Below are 27,296 nucleotides of genomic sequence, written 5' to 3'. Positions count from 1 at the left end.
AGAGAAATGACCTGTAAATCACACTGATTTTACATTGCATTACATTGCATTACCGTCATTTAGCAGATGCTCGTATCCAGAGCGACTTCAATAAAGTACAGTTTTACATGTTATCCATTTATACAGCTGGATATTTACTGAGGCAATTCTGAGTTAAGTACCTTGCCTTACCTTGCCCAAGGGTACAGCAGCAGTGCCCCAGCAGGGAATTGAACCGGCAACCTTTCGGTTACAACCTCTGCTACTTATGCTACATTACTGATTTCTGAAAGGATGTCCAGCCACTGATCAGAATGCTTTCACAGTAATCAGAGAACCAAAATGTCTGTGTAGCAGCAGCAGGCTTTTAGCATAAACGCAAATCTGTGCTGCCGAGGCCCGAGGCAGCGGCAAGAAGGCTTTTCCTAAGTGCTTTAGAAGAAAAGGAACCATCTCCTCTTCTTGTTTATGTCCTTCCTCAAATGAGCTGTTTCCTTTCAAGTTTAGCGGCTCCAACGCCCACTGATCTCTCTCTGAAGTGTGGGCTGAGTGCTACTAGCTTTTTCATTTATTTTGTTTATGGTGCATCATTATTTACTGTAATACAGACTGTCCGGGAATCTTCCAGATGCCTCAGTGTTGGAGGAGCTTTTCTTTGAAATCGGGTGACCCAAATATACGCCAGCCAAACAGCGTCTAGCAAGGGAAGCCCCCGTGCATCATGCTGACTTTGTCAGTTGTGCTACGGCGACATCAGAACGAAAGACCATTGGCAAAACTATGACCTATGAAGGGAATGAGTGTGACTTCATGTGATAAAAAAAACGATCCTGATCCTACAGAAAATGACCTCATGCCGAATGATCATCAATTCGAATGATCATCAATCTTTCTTATATTTTCTTCTAATATTTAATTAGAGGCCTTTGTGTTTGAATTACAGTCAGGATACTTTTATTTTGACCTGAGTTTGACATTATTATGCATATGATCCACACGAGCATGTAAGTATAAGCCTTCCTCAGTCTGCCAGCAGTGCTTCTGGAGTGGCTTTAACTGGGCTCCGTGGATTTGGGTTCCAGTTTTTCTTTTGCCAGTTGACTCTGGGTTTTCTGGTTTTTGTTTCCCTTACTCTGTAACAATCCAGTTATGAAAATACCCACTGACTGATACATTTTGATTGACTGAGTCACTTAGTTGTTGGTTGGCTGAGTGAAATTACTGGAACAATTTGATAAATGTTAAAAAAAAAAAAAAATCTAAACAAGACATTCAACTTTCAATTCATACATGAAGGATTTGGTAATATCTTAATTTATTTTTAATGTTAACGGTAATATGAGAGCAAGTTTCACACAAGTTAATTTCTTTTAAGATGCCCTTTTCTCATTTTCTGTTCATTAGTGCGAGTTGTTTTAGTTTTTATGTATTTATTTTTATACTATAGAACTAGTTTTTAGTTTTAGTTTAATAGTTAAGTATTTATATTTGACAGTATACATGTATGGTCCTGTCCTGTTGATCAAGCTTACTTTAATTTTAAAGGAGGGAGAGAGGGAGAGAAGTGTGGGAAGGAAAGAACAAGAGAGAGAAAGAGAGGCGTGGGGGTGAAATGAAGAGAGAGGGGGAGACTGGGGTCTTCCCCCTCCTTCTCCCTGCTTTCTTGCAGAACTGTGTCACAGGCCTCCGTATCGCCTGGAGCTGAGGCGAGAATCTACTCCCTCACCTGTCAGTCATTTCTCTCTCTCTCTCTCTCTCTCTCTCTCTCTCTCACACACACACACACACACACACACACACACACACACACACACTCTTATAGGCAAATACACAAGGACACACCCACACACAAACACTCAAACATACACTATCACACATACAAACACTCAAACACATACGTTCACAGATACACACACACACACACGCACACAAACACACTCTCTCTCGGGCACATACGCGCGCACCTGCCTACACAAACACTCAAACACACTATCACACAAACAAACACACATGTACAAACTCAACCACACATATTCTCTCTCTCTCACACACACGCATACAACACAAAATGCTTGCAATACAGAAGACTTATTTTGCGATGCCACTATACCAGAAACATATGACAATTTCACTGCACCATCACCTAAACCACAGAAAGGAAGCTGGGATCAGCACTGCAAAGGTGAGGGCAGCAAGCTGTGTGTTTTTGAGAGAAGGTGGGAGTAACTGCCAAAAAGCCAAGTGTTATTACAAGTCGAGATTTTATTCATTGATTTTATGATTTAATACAAAAAATCAAGGGCAAATAAAACATAGATCCTTTGAAAATCCTGATTTTCTGTATACTGTACATTTACCTGGATACATTTCAGTGCAATTCATCCATACACCCCGTCACACCTCATTTGCATATACAAATATTATTTAAGTAACAAATTGGTAAAAAAAAATAATAATAATAAAATAAAATGAGAAGAAAATAACATTTTGTACCAGTAATTCAGTTTAACATTAGTCCATACACATCCATACAGGTTGAGTGAGGGCAATAGCTTTCTCATACTGGTTTCAGTGTAACTCAAGATTCAGGGCAAAGAACTCACATAATCTAATTCATACTGGGAGGGAAGGAGACTGTCGATGTGTATGAAGGGAAAGAGACAGGGAGAGGGAGAAATAGAGGGGCACAGAGATTTAAAGGGAATAGAGAGGGACAGAAAGAAAAAAAATGTTCATCTTTACACATGTTCACTGGCTTAGGTGTGTAGTTTTCATTAATTTATTATTTATTTCTGTTTTTCTTTACCTATCGTGTAAGATGCCTTGGTAATATTTACAAAACATGATTCCTGCCACTAAAGCAAATTGAATCTAATTGAACCGAGAGAGTGAGAGAGCGAGAGAGAGAGAGAGAGACACGTAGAAAGATGGAGTGAGAGAGAGGAAGGACGGACAGAGGGACAGAGACGGAAGGAGGACGCCACGTTTTTTTTCTGCCCAAGTCCGTTGGTGTAGTTTTGCGTCCCCTGGCCCAGAGATGTCCGCCTTAGTGATGAGAACTCATTGAGGTCCACATTCGAAACCAGCTTGTCTTTCTGTTTTAGTTCCACACAGTAGTGGCAGTGTCCATTTGCAGGCCCAGCTAGTGTCCGCAGATCAGCACCCTCACTCCGGGAGGGCGTGGTGGTGGATAGGCCTCTGGTAGTCCTCCGTGGGGGTGGCCGACTGCACCGGCATCTCGTACCCGCGGCTGTAGTGACCGCTGGACTGCTGGGCGAAGTAGAGGAGCTGCTTGGCGAACACTGGCTCCACCTAGAGCATCGGAGGGGAAGGACGCCAATTTTAAAAGTCAGGCTCTGGTTAAGCAAATCACTCACAGTCAAGTAACAGTTAAGAGTCAAGTGGTGTCAAGAGGTGTCAAAAGATTCGGTGATGTGACCAATTTGGACGTTCATTTGAATCTTTTCTGTAATACTGTAATATGTGGGGACACTGGGGATCCTCACTTTGTTGTTCTCGGAAATCGTGGATGTGGGGATGTTTAAGGCTGTTTCCAGAGAGAGAGAACAGTCTAAGACTGGTGAGGACATAGTCAGGCTTTAAGATTTTCATCTCAGGTTGATTGGCAGTGATTTCATATTTTACAACTGCCATGTCAAAACAGAAACAAACATGAAAAACCACAATATAGCTAGATATGAGGACCAAACATCTGGAAGAGGAACAGGAGAAAAACAGATTCTGTACTATGAGTGCTTTAGAATAGTAGCATGAGGCTGTCTGTCAGAGAAACAGTTGGGTCATGTAGTTCATAAAATCAGATGGATTGTGGGTAACCCACCTGGGCAGTGATCATCTTGCTTTGCCTCTGGGGGTCGGGGTACTCGTCCCCAAAACAGAGGACCACCTGGAACCTGGGGGCAGGCCTACCATGATAGGCAAAGCCCTGGAGCTCTGAGGGGCGGGGAAAGATGAGAGGCAGCCAATGAGAAGCCACTTCAGTCCATGTCATTTTGTTTGATTAGTTGAAGAAGGTCATCTTAAAAAGACTGGGTACACAGCAGCCAAGAGCTCTCAGTGACAGGTATTCTCCATGATGGCAGATACTTTCAGCTCTATTAAAAGACACTGTTTCCATACCTAAGAAATAAACATAATTTTTTTGCATAATTTTTGACAGGTTTGCTTTATTCTCCCCCACAGACCTCAAAGTTCTCAAGAAGTCCTGAGGACCTTTTAAAGCTGTGTGGTCGGCTTTGGTGGATTTTCTTTTTTTAGATTCCATTGTTCAAATGAAAGCAGACAAAACATATGCAAAAGAGGATGTACAGATTTCAGGAGAAATTAGCTGGTGGTTTCTAGGTCCTCGATCCTGTGGAAATTATTACTGATTAAATGTCAGGCAGTAGCTGAGAAGAAGAGAGATGGAGAGATGGAGAGTGGTAGATGAGCTGACCAAAAACGTAGGCAGTACTGAGCTGTGTGTTGCCGGGAAACTAGGTGAGATGTCTGCAGGCTAGCAGTGGGAATGAGGCAGATGTGTTCACTGTGTCCACACCCTCGATAGACACGGTGCTTACTCTCTGAAGCATGTTTAAACGGCGCAGCAGTAGTCACTGATGACCTGCCGTGACTGCCCCTTCTCCATGCTTTTAATCATAACCGATGCTGTAGGACTGATCGTTCAATGTATACTACCCCTAACAAGAATTGTATTTTAACATAACTTAACATATGTGATTGAATGCTGTTTTGGCATATTGCAACATATTTCCTTTTTCTATAATATGTAACTTGTATTTGAAATATATTATTGGGCCCAATAATGTTTCATTTCAGTATGGAACACAGATAGATAGATAGATAGATAGATGGATTGATCATTGCCACTAGTCTTTAGAAAATACACCGTGGCTCCTGTTGGATTACGTGTTCCTCATTGCAGAGACTGTGTCTGAGAGAGACTATATTGTGGCTTGTATTGGAGTGTGTGTTCCTCATTGCAGAGACTGTGTCTGAGAGAGACTAGTTTGTGGCCTGAACTGGAGTGTGTGTTCCTCATTGCAGAGACTGTGTCTGAGAGAGACTAGTTTGTGGCCTGAACTGGAGTGTGTGTTCCTCACTGTGGAGCTCGTGTCTGAGAGAGACTAGTTTGTGGCCTGAACTGGAGTGTGTGTTCCTCACTGTGGAGCTCGTGTCTGAGGGTGTGTGCGTGCCGCTCACCGCTGAGGAACTGCTGCGTGTCGAGCAGCTTGCAGGTCTGCTCCTTCTCCAGCTTGTTGGGCTTGTCGGCGAAGGGTGCCAGCGGCCCCTCCCAGAACACCCGGCCCTGGCACAGGCGCTTGGCGTAGAGCCCGTCGGGCGCCATCCACAGCAGCACGCCCCTCTCCAGCGCGGCAGGCAGCTTCTCCGCCCCTTTCCTCTGCGACTGGGGGTAGGGGAAGGGGAACAGCACCTGGTCCATGCTACTGGGCAGCTTGTCGTCCATGCAGGTGGAGATCCGGCAGCCCTCCAGGCTGCTGGTGGTCACCTCCTTCACCAGGGACTCGCGGTAGAACAGGGAGATGTGCAAGCGGCAGTCTGGGGGACAGAGCGGAGCGGAGCATTGTGGGTAATGTTTCACCGGCACTGTCAGTTAACACGTTGCTTAAGTATCAACGAACACCTAGCACAAGGTCCATACTTAAACACAGGACCTGACAAACTGATGAGAAAAACATCACAGAATGCATGAACCCAAGAATACAAAAGCTAAATCCTAAAATGTCACAGAAAAAAACTAATTTTATTTCCACTCTCTGTTAAGTGGCCCTAATACCTGTGTACTTACAGTGTACATACACAGGTACTACTGTGTTCCTTAGCAACCAGTGTATAGATACACATTGCGGTTGTTTCACAGGTGATATTCCACAAAACCACTAACAGGATTAATAACTGTGAATGCTGTGTTACTATGTTTATAAGACCAGCAGTAACTAAGGAAGTACAGATTAAACAAACAGTTATTGGGGCCCCTTGACTCAAAGTGGGACCCTCATTTCTGGGGGGGTCTGAGCCCCAGTGCCTGATGGTGAAAACGATGAAACATGATAACCGTTGTTAAAAGCCTTAGACCATCAACACCAGTCGCTACGCCTGGGGCCTCACAGCTTCTGACATAGACACAGGGTTTACACTGCAAACATTGATAAGGTTTCTCATTGACCTTCATAATTTTTATGAACCAAATCAAGAGATAAAATTTGACAGCCCGTTGTTAAAAGCTGTGATGTTTGGAAGTACTGTGGGGCCCACCCCACCGTGAGGGAGAACACTGAATCTTTTACAAGGCTGAAGACGCACAGCAAATGAAGGAAGCAGACGACCATCTCACTGGAACACAGACGTGACCCGCCGCGGTATAAATAGGACCCAGAACGTCTTCATCGACAGCTCTACGATCCAGCACTCGAGAAAAAAAAAGACCGCACTGCCTCCTGCCTTCAGTAACAAAAGCCATGTTTATAAGTGTGATGCAGGAATTCTGTGGAAAACCTTCTGTCCCCTGCCCTGTTCACCTCTAACCAGCCTGGACTAAGGAGTGAGAAATAAAATAAATTCAGAATGGGGAACTAAACTCGTGGCACAAAAGCAGCACTGTGGTCTCTGATCAGACACGTCAAACTACTACTCCTTTCTAATAAGCAACAATGTGCTCTTTTATACCGCGGCCAAAAAAAAAAAAAAAATCCCAAAGCAAATTATTAATAACCACTGCCATACAGTTATAGACACAGCCAGGAGTCTGAGATGCGAACTCTGAACTGTGAGATTGAGCTATCCAGAATATACTAAGGAAAAAAACAGACATCTTGCTGTGCATCTGCATTCCGTCTTCAAACTCAAGATGCAATTCAATCCAAACCCTCACTCTACAGCACCTGGTTCACATCAGTGAGAATGATTATATCCAACAGTTACTCAACCATTTTTGACTGCTTTAAAAAAAAAAAAACAATTCTGCCTTAAATTTGACCAAACTATTCGGAGAGTTCGTAATTAATGTGAGTCGTGTGTGTGTGTGTTTGTATGAGCGAGCACCTGTGTGCATAAGTAAGGGTGTGTATGTGTGTGTGTGTGTGTGTGTGTGTGTGTGTGTGTGTCTTTACCAGAGAGAGCCATGGCCTCCGCTGACCTCATGCTGGGGTCCAGAGAGAAGGCTGGAGGAGGCTGGGACTCTGTGGGTGAACAGGTGTAGAAGGACCCTGTTACCTGATACCCTGTGACACAGCAGAGAGAAAAGACGTCTCTTTAAAACCCTGCGGTGAGATTCCCGCTCTGATCGTTCCCACCGTCTGCCTTAAAGCACAATGCAAACCGCTCCTGACTGAAGAAAAATAAAGTCATGTTTTGGTAATGACATATTAAAGCAAATGTTTCTGTATTTCCCCTCACAGCATTACACACCAGAGCAGCTTCTGGAATTAACTGAATATCTTTTGACAGAAACAAACAAACAAAAACCGGGAGATGATGGTTTAAATTCACCACTCAAAGTTACGGTGTGTGCCGCGGTAAGGCTGAATCTGTTCTTTGTCTTTCTGCCTGGATCTGATGAAAAGCGTCACCTCTTCAGCAGAAGAAGAGGAAGTCAACAGCCTCCACATGGTGTGATTGTTACCACAGCTTTACACGCTGTCTGCAAAGAGCCTGCAAAAAGGCCTTTCCAAAAGTCCCCTTCCACCAGAGAACACACCTTTCTTTCACAGGCGACCTCTGATCTTTCATTCCCTGGAACTGGCAAGTCTTCTGGCGGCCAGCTCTGAGTGACTGAGCCCTGAGCATAGCCTCCTGGTGTGTACAGATCACACGGCACTCTCTCCTCTCCCTCCACAGTAAGAGCCCTGCCCCTGCCCTGCCCTGCCCCTCCCACGGGCCCACCCCCAGACTCCACCCCCTCATACCGTTCTCACAGGGCACCCCCTGCCAGGAGAGGTTGCGCGGGGGGTATGGGCACTGGCCGAACTGCAGCTCTGTGGGCGTCTGTGGGTCCTGCACAAAGTCCCTCCAGTCCCTCCTCTCATGAGGAATATAGCCGGGCACCTGGGGGGCGGAGAAGGGGGAGACCAGCGTCACTTTGGGGGTCCCTGTACACACGTTTCCGTGGCAACACACAGGTAAGCTGAGGTGTTTTTACTGGTTTATGCTGTATGTCTTTGCAACCGATGGCTAACATGTTCATTCACTATCTACTCCAGAATCGCATGAATAACATTGTTTTGACAGACAGGTGGACATCACAAAATGAAAAGGCAAGACAGCCCACCATACTGGATGATTACACGCAGGGGAAAGAATCAGAAAGAAGTGGTTGTAGAGAAGGAAACAACTCTGACTTCCACGGAACCAGACTACAGTTTCTGTAAGCGCCACTGAAACCCCACAGGAAGAAGTCTCCCTTTGGGCACCTAATAATTCTTCTATATTCTCTATAACCACACAGCTGGGATATCTCCTCGAAGCGGTTCACAGAATTCACAGAAAGCCACACAACAGAACTCCTGGGGATCTGAACCCAAAACCATCTGGTCACCACCCCGTTTCGTGAGCCCTGTGCCCCCCCCACCGTTTCAGCGCTGGAAGGGCGGAGTCACCTGAGGCTGCAGGGGTGGGTATGATGGGTGAACGGAGAAGCCGTGAGAGTTGGAGTGAGAAGACGGGTCCTCCACGCTTATCTGCTTGGCTCCTAGAAAAAAACAAGATGGCGCAAGATCACAGCATTGTCACAGCGTTGGATACACACAACTGGATAAGCTTCAGCCTCCAGACACAATCACCAGCCAGGCTGGGCTGAATAACCTGGTCTCATTGTCCAAATTGCTTGGCTCCTATTTGAAGGCCAAGATCCTCTTTAACCCCTAAGAGCTTTGCCCTTAGCTTTGAGTTATGAATTTGAGCAGGCAATGCATTGACTTTCTTATAAAACATTATCACTGAAATGGCCAAAGAATGTGTTTAAAAAAACCATCAACAAAGACTACGGCAACTGAAGCTGAACTACTCTAAGTCAGTGACAAGCTGCACAGTGGTTATACTGCACTGAGTCTGGAAAACCCTGTGTGTGAACACAGCCTTCTCAAAGCAACTGCCCAAAAAACACACACACAAAAAAAGTGGGGGAGCAGGGGGGTGTAAACTCGACACGATTCGCAGGCCGTGCGCTGTGTTGTGTTTTTCCGCACTGAGCAACCGTAGCCCTCTAAAAAAAGCCTCCGAGCTTCGCAGCGCAGCACGTCAGCTTCCTCTCAGCTTCCTGCTCTGGTGACGGAGAGCACAGCGGGCCACTGAGAGGGTGCTGCGAGTCTCACACCAGAAAAACACACACACACACACACTCACACACAACGTGTTTGCCTGATGTGCAGCTGCACAGCGTCGGCCATTCATGTGCAAAAAAAAAAACATGAACCCATTCAAGCCGCGTTTCTCTGAAGGTCTCCCCGCGTTTCTCTGAAGGTCTCCCCTGCGTTTCTCTGAAGGTCTCCCCGCGTTTCTCTGAAGGTCTCCCCGCGTTTCTCTGAACCGCTGCCACTCCTCACGACCATGGCCATGCGTCCTGCCGATCACAGGTTCAGACGGAGCGCAACTCCTCCTCCGTGTTTTTAGTTGTGATTATCAGTGTATGAGGGGTGTCATGAGTAGGACGTTATGGTCGAACTGGATGGCGCTGTGCTGTCTTATTTGTGGCTGCTGTGTGGCACTTGCTTGCTGGCTATCTGTACCTTTGCACTGCGTTATGTTTTCTAACATTCTGTCAGCACTAAATATGATATGGATTGATATGTTGGTGTGTAGGTGTATATGGCAGCAGATTATCCCAGTTAAATAACGCACATCTTCTCTCTCTCTCTCTCTCTCTCTCACACACACACACACACATACTCACACACACACACATACTCTCTCTCTCACACACACACACATACTCTCTCTCTCTCACACACACACACACACACACACACAGGCACACACACACACACACACATATACATGCACACACACGCACAGCATATGGAAGCACTATCAGATGGTAACTTGCCTCTCTTGGCTCCTTCGGGGATGATCCTGTAGACTTTGTAGGGGTCTGATATGTCCAGCTGGCTCCTGTCCACCAGCTCGTCGAAGTCGTTGCTTTTGTTGAGCGCACAGCGGAGTCGCGTCTTCCAGGTGGGGGGGTCTGGCTTATCGATCCCCTCCCTGAATTTCCCCTTGAAGAGGGCCCAGGCCTGCAACAGCAACAGCCAGCTCAGAACCCCAGCTCCTCACTGTCCTCCAGCCAATGCCATTGGTCAGGCAGGATGGGTGGAGTCTGACAGGTGTGCTCCAATCAGCTGGCCTCATGTCCAGGGAGGCTAGGGGCTTATTTACACTATACCTTTGTTCATGAAACATTAATTAAAATGGCTTTTGTTCTAGAAACATTAATTAAAATTGAACTTAAAATTAATCAAATAAAAACATTAAAATATTATACATATAATTACTTTAAAAGCCAGGGCAGAGGATATGAGATATGCCATACATGTTATGACAATGACCATTACAGTTTAAAAATCCTTTCACAACTGTCATTACTGGCTTTTTTACAAGAAGGAAGCAACCGTCCACCAATGGAATCAAAGTGTTCATCGTTAAGCATTAAAAGTAAGTAGAAATACAATATAAAGATAACTTGTATAGATATAATATAGCTTGTGTGGACAAAGAAGTCACAATCAAATAAAATATTGATCAGTAAATAGTCAATACACCCATATATATTTTGCGCTTAAATTAGCTCCAATTAAATCATAAAGAATCATAAACTTGTAAAGCCTTTTCTGGTTCGTTACTGTGGGTGATGGAAAAACACCACAGCGGTTCACCATATCACTAAAATACTGTTTTAAGTGCGATCTTAGCACGCCTTCTGTGTTGTGCTGCGGTCCCTGCGCGTACGTGTCGGGCCGGTGAGCGCTTGGCGTGCCGTACCTTAAAGAGCGCAGCATCCTCGTCTCTGTTGTAGTCCTGTTTTCCGGCGTGTTTCCAGGGGATTCTGAAAATGGTTTTGTCGTCACTTTCCCAAACCAATCCAGGGTACTTCCCGCTGTCAATCTGCTCAATTAGCCATTGTCTAAGCTTCCCATTGCCACAACTGACTGTCGCGCCGTAGTCACTCTCTGAGTTCATATCTGTACAAAATGCATGCACAACAGAGTGGGTACGTGGGGGTGACTGAGCGCGCATCCGCAGACGGCTCAACACCTGCAAGACTATGCAAGTTGCGCAAGACACAGTTATGCCAGGCAGGAGGATGAGAGAGAGAGAGAGAGTATGTGTGAGAGAGTGTGTTGATGAGAGGAATCTTGAAAGCTCAAGAGGCTGCCGGCGTACAAAGACATAAAGAAGTTGGAAACAACGGCACGCTTTGACGTGCAGCCAAGGTATCTCCCGGCGTCGGGGGTTGCATTAGTTACTTGAAAAGCAATATCTTATTGTTAGCATCACCAGCAGCACTTTATTAGCAAATAACACGCAGAAGAATGAATAGCACACTGTAAAAAACAAATGTAACAATTAAACAGAGAATGAATTATGTTACTAAATGATAAACACTGATTGCTGTTTCAGCGTAACTGACTGAATAATATAATACACCCACAGAATGTAACATAAATATAACGCTTCATCTTTAGCATCCTTACAGTTATTTTTCTCATGCCGGAAGGCTCGTAACTTTTAAAGTAATTTTGCCGAACAGTTCTAATATCTTCGCAGTCAGTAGCTCCTTCTAGAATTTGACTTGCTAACAAGTCTGCCTGAGCGCAAGGATGAGCAGATGTAACCAGCATCACCATTTCTGTCCGGCTGTCATTCGGCTTCCACAAATCACACCTGTTCGCAGGTGCACACTTTCCTGCTCTCTCTCTGTTAACAGAGCCGTGACTGCTCTTACCTCAGAACGTTGGGATCCAGCGAGTTCTCACAACGATAACACTGAATTCAACATGCGAGAAGGAACTTTGTTGGTATTAATAACCCGTCTGGTTGGGGCGGACCGGTGGGAGGAGCCGCGTATTAGTGCAATGCGCAAGTTCTCTGAAGCTTATCGACGAGAGAACTACAGTAAACAGCAGGGAAATCCCTCGCTAACGGCAAGTTCAAGCCGCATAAACAAGAGCAATGGAACGATCGGCTATTTTTAAATTCAAAAACATTTCTTTTGAAATAGCTGTTGTTGCGGCAGGTCCCAACGTTGTTCGTTTACATTGCTGTTATTCACTTTTTATATATAGTATATAGTTTTTTTAATAACATTCCCTGCTTGCTGTTTTTTCATTTGTGTTTGATGAAGGGCACTGAAAAACTAATTTCATAAATACTGTAGTCCTAAGTGCGTACATGTTAGACCGACGCTGCTCAGAGACGAAAGTTGTCTTATACTGCTGCTGTCTGTCGGCCCAGTTACCTAAATTCGACTGTAGTAGATGGCTTGTCAACACTCGCGATTTCGACCATATACTGGAAGAGAGGTATGAATGAACACCCCCTTCTGGTTAAAGGCAGGAACTGCAACATTCTTGAGTTACCTGCGCGATGACAGAGGCACTGGAATTGCCGACCTTATGCCCACGCTCACTGTGAAATCCACACACGGGCTTTAACCTAAATGAAGATAAAATCGTACTAAAGGCACGTATTATAAGTAATGCTCAACTGTAAATCAAATCAATGAGCAGGAATAATATTCTTGTTAATGAACAACTACATATGAACGGATTAGTGGTATTTTAAGATCTTTCAGTACTTATGTAGAGTGTATCCAACCATTTCGTGGGGGGTGGCTTTCTTATAGGGGTACAGTGGGTGCAAATGTAAGTGTATTCCGTTTCTCTGAAACAAGCAGGCCGGACATGTTTTCTGATACCTTCACGCATGACCACCCTTGCGTTTGATATTAGCAGGAAGGGGGCAGAGACCAGTGGGGTTAACAGATGAAGAGACGCCTGATTCTAGGCCTGAAATCCCAGAGGAGTAAGACACATGGCCGTAACAGGGGCAAGACATGACCCTTCCAAACCTGGCGGCCAAAATGTGTGGCTACATACATCCTGTTATATGAATGACCTGTGTAGCTGCGTGCTGGGAAGATATGCAATGTCAAGGTAATGGCGCTTACATTGTAATACACTGACACACATTACATTACATTATTGTCACTTAGCAGACACTCTTATTCAGGGCGACTGACATAGGTTACAGTTTTTACATGTCAGCCCTTTCCACATTAAGAAGAATATTGAAGAAGAATATCACACCTTCATACATAGTATGCTGACACACCAATCCAGTTTATTTTCAATTTCATACAAACATTTTGCTGAGAAACATTTGTTGTATTACAAAAATGGGCCTGCAAATATAAATTGCTCAAGCACATCCAAAATTTTACCAGCAACAAGAAAAATGATCTCATGTGTATTGTTTGAAAAGCAACATTAACAGATGTGGTTTTTCTTATCTTTGCATTGATTTTGGAGATTTGAACAGTAGTGTATTCCCATGAAAAATAAAATCAAAACGAAAATACAACCTAACACACACTCAGCAGCACACAGAAACAAACAGCAGACCCCTTCTGAGCTAGTGGGCATCTCCTACCATAAAAGTGCCATTTTAAAAAATGGTCCTATTCCAACCCATGTACAAAACTGCGAATAGGTCACAGGTGGAAGGTCGCCCCCCTCCAAATGCATCGAGGTGTCTGTGAGGTCATGCAGCACCCATCGGTGACACTAGGGGGCGCTGTCAGGTGTACCTCGTTCCCAGGTAGGTGGACTCCATACCGTTGGCCTGGGGGGATCGCGACAGCAGCACTCTGACCTCGTCCTCGTCGTTAAAGGGATTCTCCTTGTACTTCTCTTTCAGCCACATCCTGTACTGGAGAAACAGCACATTTCACACGCTAACTTACCTCACAGACACCGATACCTGGGGCAGATCACACATACATCATTCATTTATACAGCTGAATACATACTGAAGCGGCTCTGATTACATACTCTGCTCAAAGGCATGCTGTGCCCCAGCCGGGATTTGAACGTGCAACCTTCAAGGCATGGGATTAACCTTCAAATATAGTTATGCTATATTTTCAATATACATACATCCCTTCATTTCAAAAAACATTCCAGCCAGAACCGATTGTCTAATCCGCTCAAATTTACCCCTCAACAAACTGAACTCCATGGATCACAGCATATCAGGTACTTTGCTGTTTCGGCCTGAGAGTTAGTCAAGGGGACCCATTTGTCATGTCAAAAGAGCCTTTTTATTGAAATATGAGTAAATTCTACCCTGTTATGTGGGCTTCTTTAGAAAAGCTTTTCCGAGGTGGACAGCTGTTATAGCACATGATTGCGCAGGTAGCCAGTATTTCAGACCAAAGACTGAAAAGGACACACTCATTCACACAGTATCGTTTACAAAGAATATGCCATTTCATTAACAGACAGTATTGTTAAAAGCATTCAGTGAAGTACAAAACAGGCTACTCCAGTCTCATAATCATTCAGTGAAAAGCTGGATGTCAATGTCTATAACAGACAAAAATAACTTTATCATGGTTCAGGGAAAAACACATAAAAAATCCAACACTTTCAGAACCTTTCCATTTTCTTTGCGCCTCTGACCAAACCAGAGTGGCAGGCCAAGATGAACCAATCATCTTTCAGATGCAGGCCAAGATAAACCAATCACCTTTCAGATGCAGGCCAAGATAAACCAGTCACCTTTGAGAGGCAGGGCAAAGACGAACCAATCACCTTTGAGAAGCAAGGTCAAGATGAACCAATCACCTTTGAAAGGCAAGGTCAAGACGAACCAATCACCTCTGAGAGGCAGGCCAATATAAACCACTCTCCAGGACTAGGTTTTATGGCGGTGAAACAGCATGTATGTTTCTGTGGGAGGATGTCAGGGCGGGGCCCTTGTCCCGGAGTGGAGGCAGTGCGCTTACATGGTCAGCCTGGGTGTTCTCAAAGTCCTCCAGCTGGCGCAGGAAGCCGACGTTGGGCCCGGCGCATGGCCGGGCAGCCCTTACCGCTGCCAGCGCGTCCTGCCAGCCCAGACCCGTCACCGTCATCAGGTAGGCCACCACCAGCGTGACACTGCGGGACACACCTGCCAGACTGACACACCGGAGAAAGAGGGAGAGGGAGAGGGAGAGACGGGGGGGAGAGAGAGGGAGAGAGAGAGAGAGAGAGAGAGAGAGAGAGAGAGAGAGGGGGAGAGAAAGAGAGAGAAGGAATAGAGAGGGAGAGAGGAACAAGAGAGAGGGAGAGATAGAGATGAATAGAAAGAGAAAGGTGGAGAGGAAGAGAGAGGGATAAAGCAGGAGCACGACAGACAGAAAGATAGAGTGGTTAAGAGAGACAGGAAGAGGGATAGAGATGAAGGGGGGTGGAGAGGGAGAGGGAGACAAAGGGAGAGATGGGAAGGGATAGAAAGAGATAGAGACAAACAGCGAGAGGGACAGACAGAGAGGTAGAGGGATATAGATGAATAAAGAAAAAGAAGGAAGGTGAGGACATTACAATCATTCACTGTCTCAGATTCTAGGGAAAGACAGCAGATAAGACCAAATGAACCCTCTCACAGAAAAGAGAGAGTGAATCCTTTTTATTGTGCTATCATTGAGTGAGAAAGGGAGAGAGGGATGAGAGAGAGAGAGTATACGGAGAGGAGGCAGATTAAACCCACCACTCTCACAGACACATGAGACAGAGAAAAAGGGGTCAGAAGAAACCACACTCACAGAACAGACAGATAAAGAGAGATAGAGAGACAGACAGTCTGGAACCAATCGCAGAAGCCACAAAAACAAGTAGTTGGGGAAGGATATACTCTTGGCTGGTGGTTCCTAGGTGCACCTGCCCCTGGTTCAGTAACATCACCACTCTGATATTAGTACTGAGATAAGACCAGTAGGCTCTTGTGCAGAAAACTGTCCTTACGTGGGTCTCTGGCACCTTCACACCCCAGGGTCAAGTAGTCTATTTGTATGTATTGCTTTATCAAAGGGTTTTGGGAAGTGCAAGAATAGGCTTCCTTTCACACCTGCTTATCAGCGCTCTCACAGAGGTACGCTTGGCTTCGTCAGGTGACGTCACTCTTCTAAGTACAATCTCCTGTTTTTTTGTTTTTTTTTTTTTTTATTTTGTGGTCATGTCGATTCTTCATTGATGGGTGTCTGTGTGTGTCTGTGTTTGTGTGTCTGTGCATGGGTGTGTGCATGTGTGTGTGCATGTGTGTGTGCATGTGGAAGGGGGGTTGTTTTGGCTGAGCTCTGGTGCATTCATATATGTTGATTTCAAGACCGTCAAAGACATCAGCATTACACTTACATTTACATTTATTCATTTGGAAGACGCTTTTATCCAAAGAGACTTACAAGTGAGGCAGAGTACAACACAATCAAAAAAAGGAAAACATAAGGAGCCAGCAATATTAGAAGCACTGCTTGACCACGTTTGAATGGTTGGCCAGAGAAGGTACAAGCTAGCTGGTAGAGATAAAGCGTGCGATAAACCATTAGACTGCATTTTTTTTTTAGCTTAATAGGAAACAGCTTTGAGACATGAGAGATTCCTTTAGGGGGTAGTGTTTCAGGTGCTCAGTTGAGAGCGGAAGAGCTGTGTCTTCAGATGTTTCAGCAACATGCATTAATCCCAGTGAAAGCCCCCCCCTCACTCCCCCCCAAATCAGTGTCAGAGGACGACAGGGGGGATTTGAGGTCACAGTCCCCAGTGATGCCACTCACCAGTGTACGAGGCAGCTCTCCCCCTTCAGACGAGACTCGTGCATGAAGACAATACTCTCCTTAAAATACTGCGTGCTGCAAAAACGTGAAAACACAGGTCAGAATGCAAGGGGTCCCAAAACGTCACCCTGGGGTACAAATTACATTCTTACTTGGATGTCTGTTGTGGGAGGTGTTTGGTAAGTAATTTGTACATACATCCACCGTATGGTATAGGATGCTAAGGGAGAGGACCCCTGGACAGGATCAACAGAAGCCCTGGTTCGGTACTGCCTGGTTAATCGGGCCAGTGTCATAGCCTGACTTTGCGCTGCCTGGTTAAACCAGACAGTGTCGTGCTTTGGCTCGGTGCTGCCCAGGTTTCATGGCCCGACTCTGCACTGTCTCGGTTTCATGGTCTGACTCAGCACTGCCTGGATTTTAAGGCCTGGTCCGGTACTGACTCGGTTTCACGGCCTGACTCGGTACTGCCTGGTTGAAGGGGGCAGTTTGGGCTCAGAGGCACAGGTTTATGGCCCTGTAGGCTGAAGGAGGGTAAAAATAGCTGTGAGGAGAGGAGGCAGAGTCTCAGCACAGAGCCGAGAGCTTCCTTCCTGAGCAGGGGGGCCACACCACTCCACAGGAAGGCAGTGTGTGTGTGCATGTGTGTGTGCACATTCGTGCATGCACGTGTGGGTGTGTGCATACTCACGTGTGTATGTGTGTGTGTGTGTGTGTGTGCACATTCGTGCATGCACGTGTGGGTGTGTGCATACTCACGTGTGCATGTGTGGGTATGTGCGTGCATGTGTGTGTGTGTGTGTGTGTGTGTGCGCGTGCGCACTCGAGTGTGCACATGTGGGTGTGTGCATACTCACGTGTGCATGTGCGGGTATGTGCATGCATATGTGTGTGTGTGTGTGTGTGTGTATGTGCACTCGAGTGTGCACATGTGGGTGTGTGCATGCATGTGTGTGTGCATACTCGTGTGTGAATTTGTGGGTGCGTGTGTACATACTTGTGTGTGCATGTGCGGGTGCATGCCTGCCCGTGTGTGTGTGTGTGTCTTCATTCACACGCGCTCCAGAGAAACACAACACTCTCTTCTGCTCAGGAACGTGTTGCTTCAGTGTTTATCTGTCTGTGTTTTAGTGCTGTTTGATTTTGTAGGGTCACCTGTGTGTGACACAATGGCTGTAGGTGAGAGTGAACACTTACAGGTTCTGCGTGGGGAGGTCTGCCGCTGGGATGCAAAGGTAGGTCATTTCCTGTGGGCAGAAACAGATCTGACAGTTACACACTCTCAACATGCATCACACACTATTACACACACACACACACGTGCGTGCGAGCTTTTAACACACATTACACACTATTACACACACACTCTGAACACACATTACACACTGTAACGCACACTCTTAACATGCATTACACACCATTACACACATACGTACATATACATACATACTCTGAACATACAGTACATGCTATGACACTCACTTTTAAGACATTCTGTATTCTATTACACATACTGTTAACACCCTGTACATACTGTTACACCCAAACGCGCTTCTACAAATGTGTCCATTAAAAAGCATCACGCAGCTACACACTTATTTTCCGTAACACAGTGTAGCTGCGTGTGACACACCGCCGCACCCTGGTACATATACACGTACGTATTTAAATGCACTAACGGACACTCTGCCATTTTAAATCCATCTCTTAGCATTATGTAACAGGATTCCTCAGACCCCCCGGAGGCCCGTGGTCACTATTCCCAGCATCCTACTGCCGCTTAGCTTTAGCTTAGCGATCTGGAATGTTTTCATCCTCCAGAAAGACCTTCCCCATGACGGTCCACAGCTCTGCAGAGTCCCAGCAGGGATGTAAACCACAGTGAACGGGTCACGAGTTCAGAACTCACAGACTCTACTCTACCTCCCACACACTCCCGTATGCTTCACTGCGCACACTCTGGGTTTCCATGTACTCACTGTAAAGCTGTATTTTCCAAATGTTCTTGTGTATTAAATACACACAGGTATTGATGCATTCCTATTCAGGTTTATCGGTTTAATTTCACTACATTTTAGATTAGACGGAGGGAGAAACAGACATGAAGACCAGGGAAGTGTTTGACTCACAGAGCGATTGACCGACTTGTGTGTATTGTCCATATCTCCCAGAGTTCCTGAAGGTGAGGTCACGCAATGTGATTGGACGACATCACAGCACATCTCTGAACGGACTAGCGCCCCATTGGCCACAGTTACACGTAGCACACCCCGAGGGGGAGGGGTCTTATTACACATGGAGCAACAGCTGGAGCAACAGGTGGAGCCTTGATCACACGGATCAAGGCTCCACCCCCTTCCCAGAAACCTGGACCGAAACACCAGGAAAAAGCTTCTATCAGAGCGGAGAAGGATGCACCCCAAGGAAGACTCATGGTGAGTGTCTGAGCGCTAATCTGTCTACGGCAACATCAGGGGAGGAACGGAACATGTCACATATGACACTGTTACGCACGGCGGTGCTCTCAAAGAAACGCCAGAAATGTCAAAAATATGCAAAAAGAGAGGAACATGTTATATATGACGCGGTTACATGCGGTGTTACTATCAAAGTGCGGAAACGTCAGAAATGTCAAAAATATGCAAAATGAGAGGAACATGTTAAATATGACACTGTTACACACAGTGGTGGTATCAAAGGATGGAAACATGCCAGAAATGTCAAAAATATGAAAAGAAGCGGGGGAATCAACCATGACAGCACATGCCCATGCATTTGGGTTATGCTGTTTCTGGGTCATGACTTCAAAGGGTTTCCGAACCTTTTCTCTTAAAATATACCAGCAGTCTACCTTAATGTTGCCACTGCACACCTCCTCTCTCAGATTGGAGTGTACAACTCATTGTAGGACATCTGAAAACAGTCAGAATGAGCCTCGGGGAAGGAGTTTGTGGGGGGGTACCCGGCACACCCCAGATCAGCAGTCCTTCCGCGGCCTGCTGTAAGAGCTTGGTCTGTTTCTGAGTTTTTAAGAGGAAAAAGCAAGAGAGGGACCTGCTTGGGAGTGACGTGGACGCGATTCTGACGTGGCGCTCCGCGGCGCTCGCTGCGTTTGCAGGAAGGAGGCTTGTTTGGCCGCGTCGGCCTGAGAGCGGAGATAAGGTGAGGTGAGGCTCTGAGGGAGGCCTGGCTCCTGTAAGAGCAGATAAGCGCGCTAATTCACAGGAGACCTGACGAGGAACAGCCGCGTTGGCGCGTCGCACGCCTCTTCCCCTCCCCCCGTATCGGGGCGTCTCACGCCACACCGCGTCAAGGGACCCCAATACCGCGCTACGCTCCAGCTTCCTGCTCCAGAGCAGGGGAAACGATGCAGCGTACACCGGCTAACAACGTTTACAAAGTAGCTCCAGCCCGACTAGGAATTCATTCATTGCGTTTTAGTTGCCTGGCAGACACTCATATCCAGAGTGACTTACACACAATTGCATACCAGTTTTCACATGCTATCTGTTTAAACAGCTGCATATGTACTGAGGCAATTGTGGGTTAAGTACTTTGCGCCGGCTAACACAGAGAAGCTCTGGAGCCTCTCACAAACACGCCCTGTGCACTTCCTGTAAAGACCCCTCACAATTTTTACAAAGTAGCTCCAGCCTGGCCAGGAGCTCATCTTAGCCAGAACAATTTACATAGGTTACAATTTTTACATGAACTGCATTTATACGCCTGAATGTGTATTGAGGCGACTGTGGATTAAGTACCTTTCCAAAGGGTACAGCAGCAGTGCTCAGCAGGGGACTGAGCTGGTAACCGTTGGGTTATAAGCCCTGCTCCTTACCACTATGCTACACTGCTGCCCTATTCAATCTGCTGTACTGTCCGCCAATCACTGACAACATGGCTGGTATGATATAGGGGATGTACTGCATTACCGGAGGTGGCAAGAGGCATCGTTGTTTGGATGAGCGCCTCATAAAAACCGAACGCTTCTGCTGACCTTCCCCTTAGCCTTTTCGTTTCATTTCTTCTGAATGCGACTGATGCTTAGGTGACCGTCGCTGTGCAGAGAAGCTTGCCCGTGACCAGAAGAAGGTAAGGGTTCATTTTCAATAACAGCACTGGTATTGAGAGATTGGCAGTTCGACTGAATTCTGCCCACTGACACCTCACAGATGTTCCCCAAGTGCAGGTGCTAGTCAGAATGCTCAACCGTGTTTCCCTGCCAAAACATTAGCCGGTATTATATTGGCGTGGTTATGAAATCAAACGATTTAAAGCCAAAACGTGAAATGTTTGCCTGTGACAGTTGGCTTGGGCTTGCCGTGACCGTGGCTTTGAATCTCCATAGCAGACAGTGTGGAGCACACGGTAACAGGTCTGGCCCTTAAGTCTGATTGGCTCCTGATGGATTTCTATCCTGTTAGGGCAGAAATGGCCAAGCAGCAGGACAGAGATCACTCCAAACGGAGCACCTGTGCGGGGGGGGGACAGTCAGAAGCTGACAATGCAGATGCAGGTGGGGGCTACAGTCAGTGGTGTTTGAGTTGATGCACCCCCCCTGAAAGCAATTTGTAACCCATGAAAGGCGCTATATAAAGGCCACCGTAGCCCACACCTGCACCCTTCTACCTCTGTACCTGCGAGTGAAGTGGGCGGCAGTGTAGCATAGTGGTTAAGGAGCAGGACTCGTAACCGAAAGGTTGCCGGTTCAATCCCCGCTGCTGTACCCTTGGGCAAGGTAGTTAACCCACAATTGCCTCAGTAAATATCCAGCTGTATAAATGGATAACATTGTAAAGAACTGTAACCTATGTAAGTCGCTTTGGATAAAAGCGTCTGCTAAATGAATAAATGTAAATGTAAATGAAGTGACTTTGAGCCTTGAATTCATTACTCACTCTCCGCAGCACTGAAAACACAAGCAGAGAACCCCCCTAAGAGTTAAACCTTTCTGGTCTTCAGTTGCTTCGACTTCGGTGGTGGAAGCTCCACCCTGCAACCTATAGAGGCGGTGCAACATTCTCGGGCTCTCTCAACATTTTCACTCTGATCACAGGGCCTCCGAATTGATTCTCAGCTAGAGAAAGGTGTCATGTATTTATTATAAGTGGTATGTGTGAAAAACTTGTTTCCTACGCCCTTAAAAATAACCTGCTGTGAAAACAGAGAGAGGGGGTGACTGGTGTCGCCAGCGCAGCGGGGTTCTTGGCATTTCCATGACGACGGCGGACGATGAGCGACGCCCGTAGCCCTTGGCGACAGAGGCAGAGGAATAGCCGGAGCACGGCGGTCAGGAGCCGGGGGGGGTGGGTGGGAGGGAGCGGGGAGGAGCCGGTGGGGGGGGGGGGGGGGTGGGGAGGAGCCGGGGAGGAGCCGGGGGGGGTGGGTGGGGGGGAGTGGAGAGGAGCCGGGGGGCACTGGGAAACATTATCACTCCCCTGTACACTGATCATTTCCTCTGCAGGTGTATTATATCGCCTGCTCATCACTCACCCACTCAGACCCTGAGCCCACACTCACCCACGCTCATTTACAGTAAGAACGGGTCCATTTATGAAATTAAGAGCTGGGGACGGGGCTGATTTTGGAAACATCTCAGGCGTACCCCGCCCCATTCCTGACCCACACCTCACAGAGGGCGTGGCCTCAACTGTGTCACATGAGCTTCGGTGACGTCTGACAAGCAGATCAAACCTACTGCCCCCTCATCATCACCCTGCTTGCTGCAGACCCTGTGAAACACGGGGGTTGCTGGTTCACTTCCCAGGCGAGGCACTGCTGTAGCACCCTTGAGCAACTCGGATTGGTTCACTAAAATTCCAGCTCTATGAGATGTGCTGATTGGCCCAGATAAATGCATCAGCTAAGCCAATGAGCTTAGTGTAATGCAATGTAACACCGCGCCCGGCTCCACCCTCTCGTACCTGCAGCAGTGGGGCAGCGCTGTCATGGATGGACAGGATGTGGGTGATGTTGTGTCTAGCCAGCTGCTCTCTATCTCGTGCATCTGTGAGGGGGAAAAACATATATGCGTATATCATATATACACACACGTACATATACACACAGTCTCACATTTTACCAAATTATGAGCGTATTACAAACACATTGCAACTTAATTCCGTGTGACATTTAAAAACACTGAAACTCGAAAATGGTTTTATGTTACAAAATATTTTTAAGAAAAATATAAACCTGAAATATGCTAATATTATGTTTTTTTAATTCAGTAAAATTGAATTGGTCAAGGGTCTGATTACTTACTTAAAGGTCTGTAATACAGACACACACACTGTATGTGTGTGTGTCTGTATACATACATATGTTTAAGCATACATATATGCATACTGTATTATTTAAGATGGCAGCCTCATAGCAACCACATGAGTTTGGACAAAATGCTGTTAATGAAGGAATCTCTCTGTCAATCAGTCATTCGGTCAGTCTCTGAGTGGCTCAGTGAGTCAGTGAGAGGGACAGTGAGCTTGTTGCACTGGTAACACCAAAGTTCCACGCACTCTTTGTTCTCCACTGGTTTCTACAGCAGCTAGTGGCTGGAATGGGTTACAGTGGATACTGAAATTAGGTCATTCTCAGTTCCTGTTTTCAAGAACAAGGTCTAAGCTCTGTTGTCTGGCGCTTACATGCTGTTCGCATGCTCTGTCCACCCGTACCTTGTCTCCTTGCTCTTCACTTGCGGTGTTGCCAGCTTCTTGGCAAAGTCACGGGAATAATTAATGAACCTCAAGTCTCAATTAGCTTACCCGTTTGAATACAGGTAAATTACAATTAAGCAACACCTTAAATGGTACGATAGCGCTACCTCAGCAGAGGTTTGGGAGCTGCAGCTAATCAGTTCCCTAACCACAGTGCCACACGGCTGCCTCACAGATTACCCATAATGAGAGGAACTGAAACCAATTCGCCGCACCGTCTCTACCTCACACCCAACCAGAGAATGGCACCTCTGGAGATACACACCCAACAGCATGAGCACAAACACCTCTCACCTGTCCGACAGGTATACTCACTGCCAACATTCCCTTTCACCTCAGCACACAGCAATATCTGACTCTTACCTACAGACAAAGATACCCAATGCACATGGTAATACGATACAAAGCATCTAAATTTTAAAATGTAATCAAATTACCCGATTAGAAATATATTTTACATAAAAACACCTACCTTTGAAGTTTCCAAGGTATAGCCCGGGCAGGACCTGAAAGAAGCCCAGGAAACAGGATTGATGTTTGACCCACTTTTCCCCTCTTCATAATTCACACACCAGGGTGGTGTTGTGTTCTCATTCACAGGATTTCACAGCCACATGCAGTGCGCAGGGGTTGTTCACCATATCCAGATCGTTTCTGAATACAGAGCCCGAGCTGTGTTTTACAGAACACGCAGTCCTTTGCGGAATCGGCTGGAAAAAAAATGGCTGAACATTTTTTTTTTTCCAAACAACGGTAGTGCATTTCCACGTGACGGCTCCTCTAGTCCCCCCAAGAAATGAACATTAAACACATTGCATAGAGCTATTTTCCTCCCAGAAAAATGTGGGATACAAAAAAATCAGACCACACCGGATGTGTGCAGGATGGCCACAGAGGCCGAAGACGGAATTCAACAACATGAATTTATCTCCATCACAGACAGCACAAAATCTGTGAGCAAAATGTCACAACAACATTGTGAGAAATATAGATGGCACAGTGTGTGATGGGGGGGAATTTTTGGGGGGTCCTAGCTACAGAATGAGGGCCCCAGACACAAGCAACCAACTCTTGTTTCTCTATTCCTTTCTGAAATCAGTTGCTGTATCTGTGTGGCTCCGACGTGAATGACGCTGAAATCTAGGGCTCACTTCAGAGGGGGTCCTGCTAATTCTCATTACCCTCAGCCCCCCTACAGGGCCAAAACAGCTGGAGGTCTGACACTGAATGTGAGAAGACTCCACAGGAACGCACTGGGGCCTATGGGCCTCAGTCTGGCACCTCAAGCATACAGCCTGCCGAGACCTCAGCCGCTAAACCTGTGTTTCTCAGGCCTCATTACAGGAACGCACTGTGTACTTGTATCTGTTTGAAATGATTTTAATAACTAGGGGCTGACTGAGCTGATAACTGATCCAAACTGAAACATCCCTCAACATCTAATCTTTCACAGTTCCTGTAAGTGCCATGAGGAAGAAATGCATTGTTCCAAATTATGCTGGTAAAAAGATAAGCAAAGCATTTCATTCAACATATTTGTGTCAATATTTGCTCCTGAAACACATTTAGAGCTGCTTACACAGTAAACACCTTTTGGACACTAAAACGAGTGAGAAACTAGATTAATCCTATCTAGGTAAAATAAGCACAAGCTTGTACTCATTAATACAATATAATCACCTGTGCCTTTATTTCCCAATACCCACAGCAGATTGAGTGACTTAAATACTTACATTAATTTAATTAACCTATACACACCTGCACCCTAAGACCACAGATAAGTTGCTGTTACAGACATACTGTGAAATTCTGTGGAATTTACTGTCTGGTGACCTGAAGCAATATCTAGGACAAAAGCTGCTGTATAACATTTCAATACAGGAGACAGTGAGAGAGCAATTTCCATATCCAATTTCCATTTTCCAGTTTCCCTATACCACTGCACTCTTTTCAGTAATGTGCTGTAAGATGGATTCTCTTGCTGAAACATTTCCTTGTCGACTTTCTGATCTTTCCACGTTACTGTGAAAAGTGGTGAAGAGTGTCGATGAAGGTCTTCCAGACTTAAGGCGAGTCACAAACTTACCATGAAAGGCAAGACTTACTGAAATGAAAATAAGAATCACACATCAGATGTCAGAACTCACAATTCTCATTATTTTAAGATACTGTGTGCGTCTGACGGTGACACATTCGAGGTTGGGGTGTTTGGTCTTACTGATATCTGCGACTGTCAGTGCTTATTAAACATACCCGACAATGAGAGAAAAAAAAACACAATAATGGATACGAGGCGCTACATGCAGTTTCCTGGTCTGCTCTATAACGAGTTCCCACTTAAGCACTAGGTACAGTATAATGACTCCACGCTGCACGATTTTTCGTTTTTTCCATACATTATGTAGCCAATGCAGCTTTCAGACTCCGATATCTTAAAGATGTAACTTCTGAAGCATGCAGCTGTTGGCAAAAGAAAGAAAAAACGACTACCGAGCACAGCGTGAAACATAAAGTGGAGCTCACCGCCCACGAATGAACCGGTTGCGTGGGTGTCCGTGACAGACAGCTAAATACTAGATTACATTGTGTCCATAATTCTAACATACTCATGTATGCTCTCCGAAGTGTATCACACCAACGACCAAATAATTTACAGTAAAAAAAAAATCTTTTGGTATAAGATCCACCGGTAGTATTCTAACTGCCTTGCAATTACATGAAACAAATGAATGAGTTTGATTCAACAACATATCCGACTGTTTCCCGCAATGATTGACCACAGCACAGAAGATGTTTCCTTTTGGAGACATGCTAAAACTTTGCAGCCATTCGGAAAGCGAAAAGTACCTCGAGCACGGGTGATTTTCCCAACTTAATCACCGGCAATTAATACATACGCTGCCAACACAGACGCGAAATACCTTGTTCACTCCGTTTCCCATGATCACCAAAGACGTCAGTATTTCTGCCGGCGACGTTGAAATGTAATGTCGATCGTTGCCTAGTTTTAGCGTTCATATAACGACAGAATCCTACTACAGCTGTACCATTCGGTTACATTAAGCTTGCACCCCGCAGCTGGCTGTCAAGCGCAACAGTAGGTGCGTGGTTTCTCAGGCTTCTTGGGATATGTAGTTCTCAACTGTTAATAGTCTTTCACTGTCTCGTCCGCATGAACTACATTTACCACACTTCCCCAAAGAGCGTTGACAAGACACCCTCGATTTAAATGTATGCGCGTGTAGGATGGTGTAATGCAAGGCGTTGAAAACGACGCCGACGTTTGACTTAGAGGCTGGTTCATTACCATGTGTTATCTAAGCATCTAGGACTTAATGTTCCTAATAACGATGCATTCTGTGAAGCGTATTCCCCACAGGAATAAACCAAACACATTATTAGACTGAAATATATTAACCGCCTGATTTAATTTTGTGACAGTGCCTGTCGTAATTTCTTCACTTATGGATTATAATGAGTTTATATATGAATGTATACAAAATTTCAACCAAGCACTGCACATGAAAAGGAGGTCAGCTGTAGCAACTTACCTCATACACGTGGTGTGTGTGTGTGTGTGTGTGTGTGTGTGTGTGTGTGTGTGTGTGTGTGTGAGTGTGTGCGTGTGTGTGTGTGAGTGTGTGTGTGTGTGTGTGTGTGTTTGTGTGTGTGTCTGTGTGAGTGTGTGTGTGTGTGTGTGTGTGTGTGAGTGTGTGTGTGTGTGTGTGAGTATGTGTGTGCGTGTGTGTGTGTCTGTG

At 45.9% G+C, this 27,296-nt stretch overlaps 2 protein-coding genes across 2 annotated transcripts; both read right to left on the bottom strand.

Moving 5' to 3' along the window:
• Window positions 1-2,919: 2,919 nt before the first annotated feature.
• LOC118770999 (interferon regulatory factor 4-like) lies at window positions 2,920-12,028 on the bottom strand. The gene is made up of 9 exons (XM_036518822.1): window positions 11,957-12,028; window positions 10,993-11,192; window positions 10,061-10,247; window positions 8,616-8,707; window positions 7,926-8,064; window positions 7,131-7,241; window positions 5,203-5,559; window positions 3,821-3,933; window positions 2,920-3,291 (listed from the first exon to the last, which is right to left on the bottom strand). Exons 2-9 carry the CDS (start codon window positions 11,188-11,190, stop codon window positions 3,145-3,147), a joined length of 1,344 nt encoding a protein of 447 aa, XP_036374715.1. The 5' UTR covers window positions 11,191-11,192; window positions 11,957-12,028; the 3' UTR covers window positions 2,920-3,144.
• Window positions 12,029-13,416: 1,388 nt separating this feature from the next.
• On the bottom strand, window positions 13,417-26,622 carry LOC118771305 (dual specificity protein phosphatase 22-B-like). The gene is made up of 7 exons (XM_036519261.1): window positions 26,460-26,622; window positions 24,011-24,044; window positions 22,747-22,829; window positions 18,020-18,069; window positions 16,823-16,897; window positions 15,020-15,191; window positions 13,417-13,941 (listed from the first exon to the last, which is right to left on the bottom strand). The coding sequence occupies exons 1-7, from the start codon at window positions 26,478-26,480 to the stop codon at window positions 13,810-13,812; spliced, it is 567 nt and encodes a 188-aa protein (XP_036375154.1). The 5' UTR covers window positions 26,481-26,622; the 3' UTR covers window positions 13,417-13,809.
• Between the last annotated feature and the right edge of the window lie 674 nt (window positions 26,623-27,296).

The sequence above is a fragment of the Megalops cyprinoides genome, chromosome 24 (assembly GCF_013368585.1).
Source record: "Megalops cyprinoides isolate fMegCyp1 chromosome 24, fMegCyp1.pri, whole genome shotgun sequence".
NCBI lineage: Eukaryota > Metazoa > Chordata > Actinopteri > Elopiformes > Megalopidae > Megalops > Megalops cyprinoides.
Note: the sequence above shows the minus strand (reverse complement) of the source record. Positions and strands in the feature narration are given on the sequence as shown.